Source organism: Echinops telfairi, unplaced genomic scaffold, assembly GCF_000313985.2.
Source record: "Echinops telfairi isolate 266 unplaced genomic scaffold, ASM31398v2 ScPeMD7_5;HRSCAF=22, whole genome shotgun sequence".
Lineage (NCBI taxonomy): Eukaryota > Metazoa > Chordata > Mammalia > Afrosoricida > Tenrecidae > Echinops > Echinops telfairi.
The window spans coordinates 15,504,116-15,505,463 of NW_022103901.1; the positions used below are offsets into that span (position 1 = coordinate 15,504,116).

Below are 1,348 nucleotides of genomic sequence, written 5' to 3' on the forward strand. Positions count from 1 at the left end.
GGGTCGCTATGAGCCAGCATCAAGTCTATGGCAGTGAGTTTGGGTTTTTGGAATGGAGGTGGAAGTACAGTTGACTGGCATTGAAATCAAGTTCTGTAATCCACAGATCAAGAGCTCTGTAACCCACAAATCCAGAATCAGAAGGAACTTCTTGAGTGAAGAAAACGTTGAACGAGAAGACCACCACCCGTGGTTTGGGACAATTCGGTCTCCAGGCAAAACCTCTCCAGCATTCCTAGAACAACCGCTGGGGTCACCCTAGTGGACTCGATGGCGGGGAGTGTGGCTGGTGTCTTGCCACTTAATTGAGTGAAAAGCGTACCCAGCTCAGAGAAAATTTTGGAGGAATCGATTAAGGGCCTTTCATTGCTTTCTGCTTGGTTCGCACCAAAATGCATGGCTGTATTTGCAGAGAGGGGTGGGGGGAATCCAAACCCCCGCCCCGAAAAGGATGAGCTCGCAGGTTAAAGACGGGCTCAGCAGCTCCCCTAGCGACCACTGCTCCCAACGCCAGGCCCCGACATAGGCGCCGCAGGGCCCCGGCGGGCCGACGTCAACGGCTGCGCGGCGTAGCGGGAGCACGCATGCGTCCCTCGGGTGGGGGCCGTTTCTCTAACTGGACCCGGGGCCGAGCACCAGAGGGCGGTAGAGTCCCGGGTCTCCAATAGGCGCTTCCGGCGGCACGCAGTCGCGATTGGTGGATTCTGAGAGGGGGGCGGAGCTTCCTGGAATTCGAATGGAAAGGCGGCTCCGAGCAGTGGGTGGAATGGACGCGGAGCGGCCGGCGAAGCGGAAACGGCGCGAGATGGCGACGGTGACTTCAGGTACTGGAAGCCCCCACCCCCCGGGGTGGACTTGGGAGGCTCCCCAAACCCGGAGCCTTGCGAGGCCACGCGTCGGAGGCCGGCCCGGCCTCGCCTCAGCGGGTTGGCTGCGGGGTCGGCGCCCAGGCGCCGTCGCGGGGCAAGTGGCAGTTTGGGGGTGTCCTCGTTTCTTTGTCTTTTGCGGGTCGGCAGAGCCGAGTGGAGGCCGGACGCCTCCGCGAGGCCTGTGCGCTGGCCCGTCGTGAGCCTCGGCTGCTTCGCCTGTTGACCGGGTCAGTCACCGCGCTTCGGGGGGTTGCTTCCGGAAGGGTTAGAGGACAGCGGCGGTTTACCTGGGCCCCTCCCCACTAGACCCTGGTTGGGGGGTGGCCTGGCTTCCCATCAAAGCGACGGAAGGAGACCCCGCCCATCCTGCGCCAGCCTCACACTTAGCCCGCTGGAGACGGTCGTCGCACCCCTGTGTCGTCCATCGTGCCCATTGGCTGCCCCTCGACCTTACCAGACCTGATGTCCTTTCTCCAGGA

The 1,348-nt window shown here is 62.2% G+C and overlaps 1 protein-coding gene across 1 annotated transcript in view; it reads left to right on the forward strand.

Annotated features, from left to right (window-relative positions):
- Positions 1-760: 760 nt before the first annotated feature.
- Positions 761-1,348, forward strand: part of KIF22 (kinesin family member 22) — a 12,885-nt gene continuing 12,297 nt past the window's right edge. The window contains exon 1 of the mRNA XM_004705670.2: positions 761-824. Coding sequence (XP_004705727.1) covers positions 767-824 — 58 coding nt within the window. The 5' untranslated portion in view covers positions 761-766. The remainder of the gene's footprint in view (positions 825-1,348) is intronic.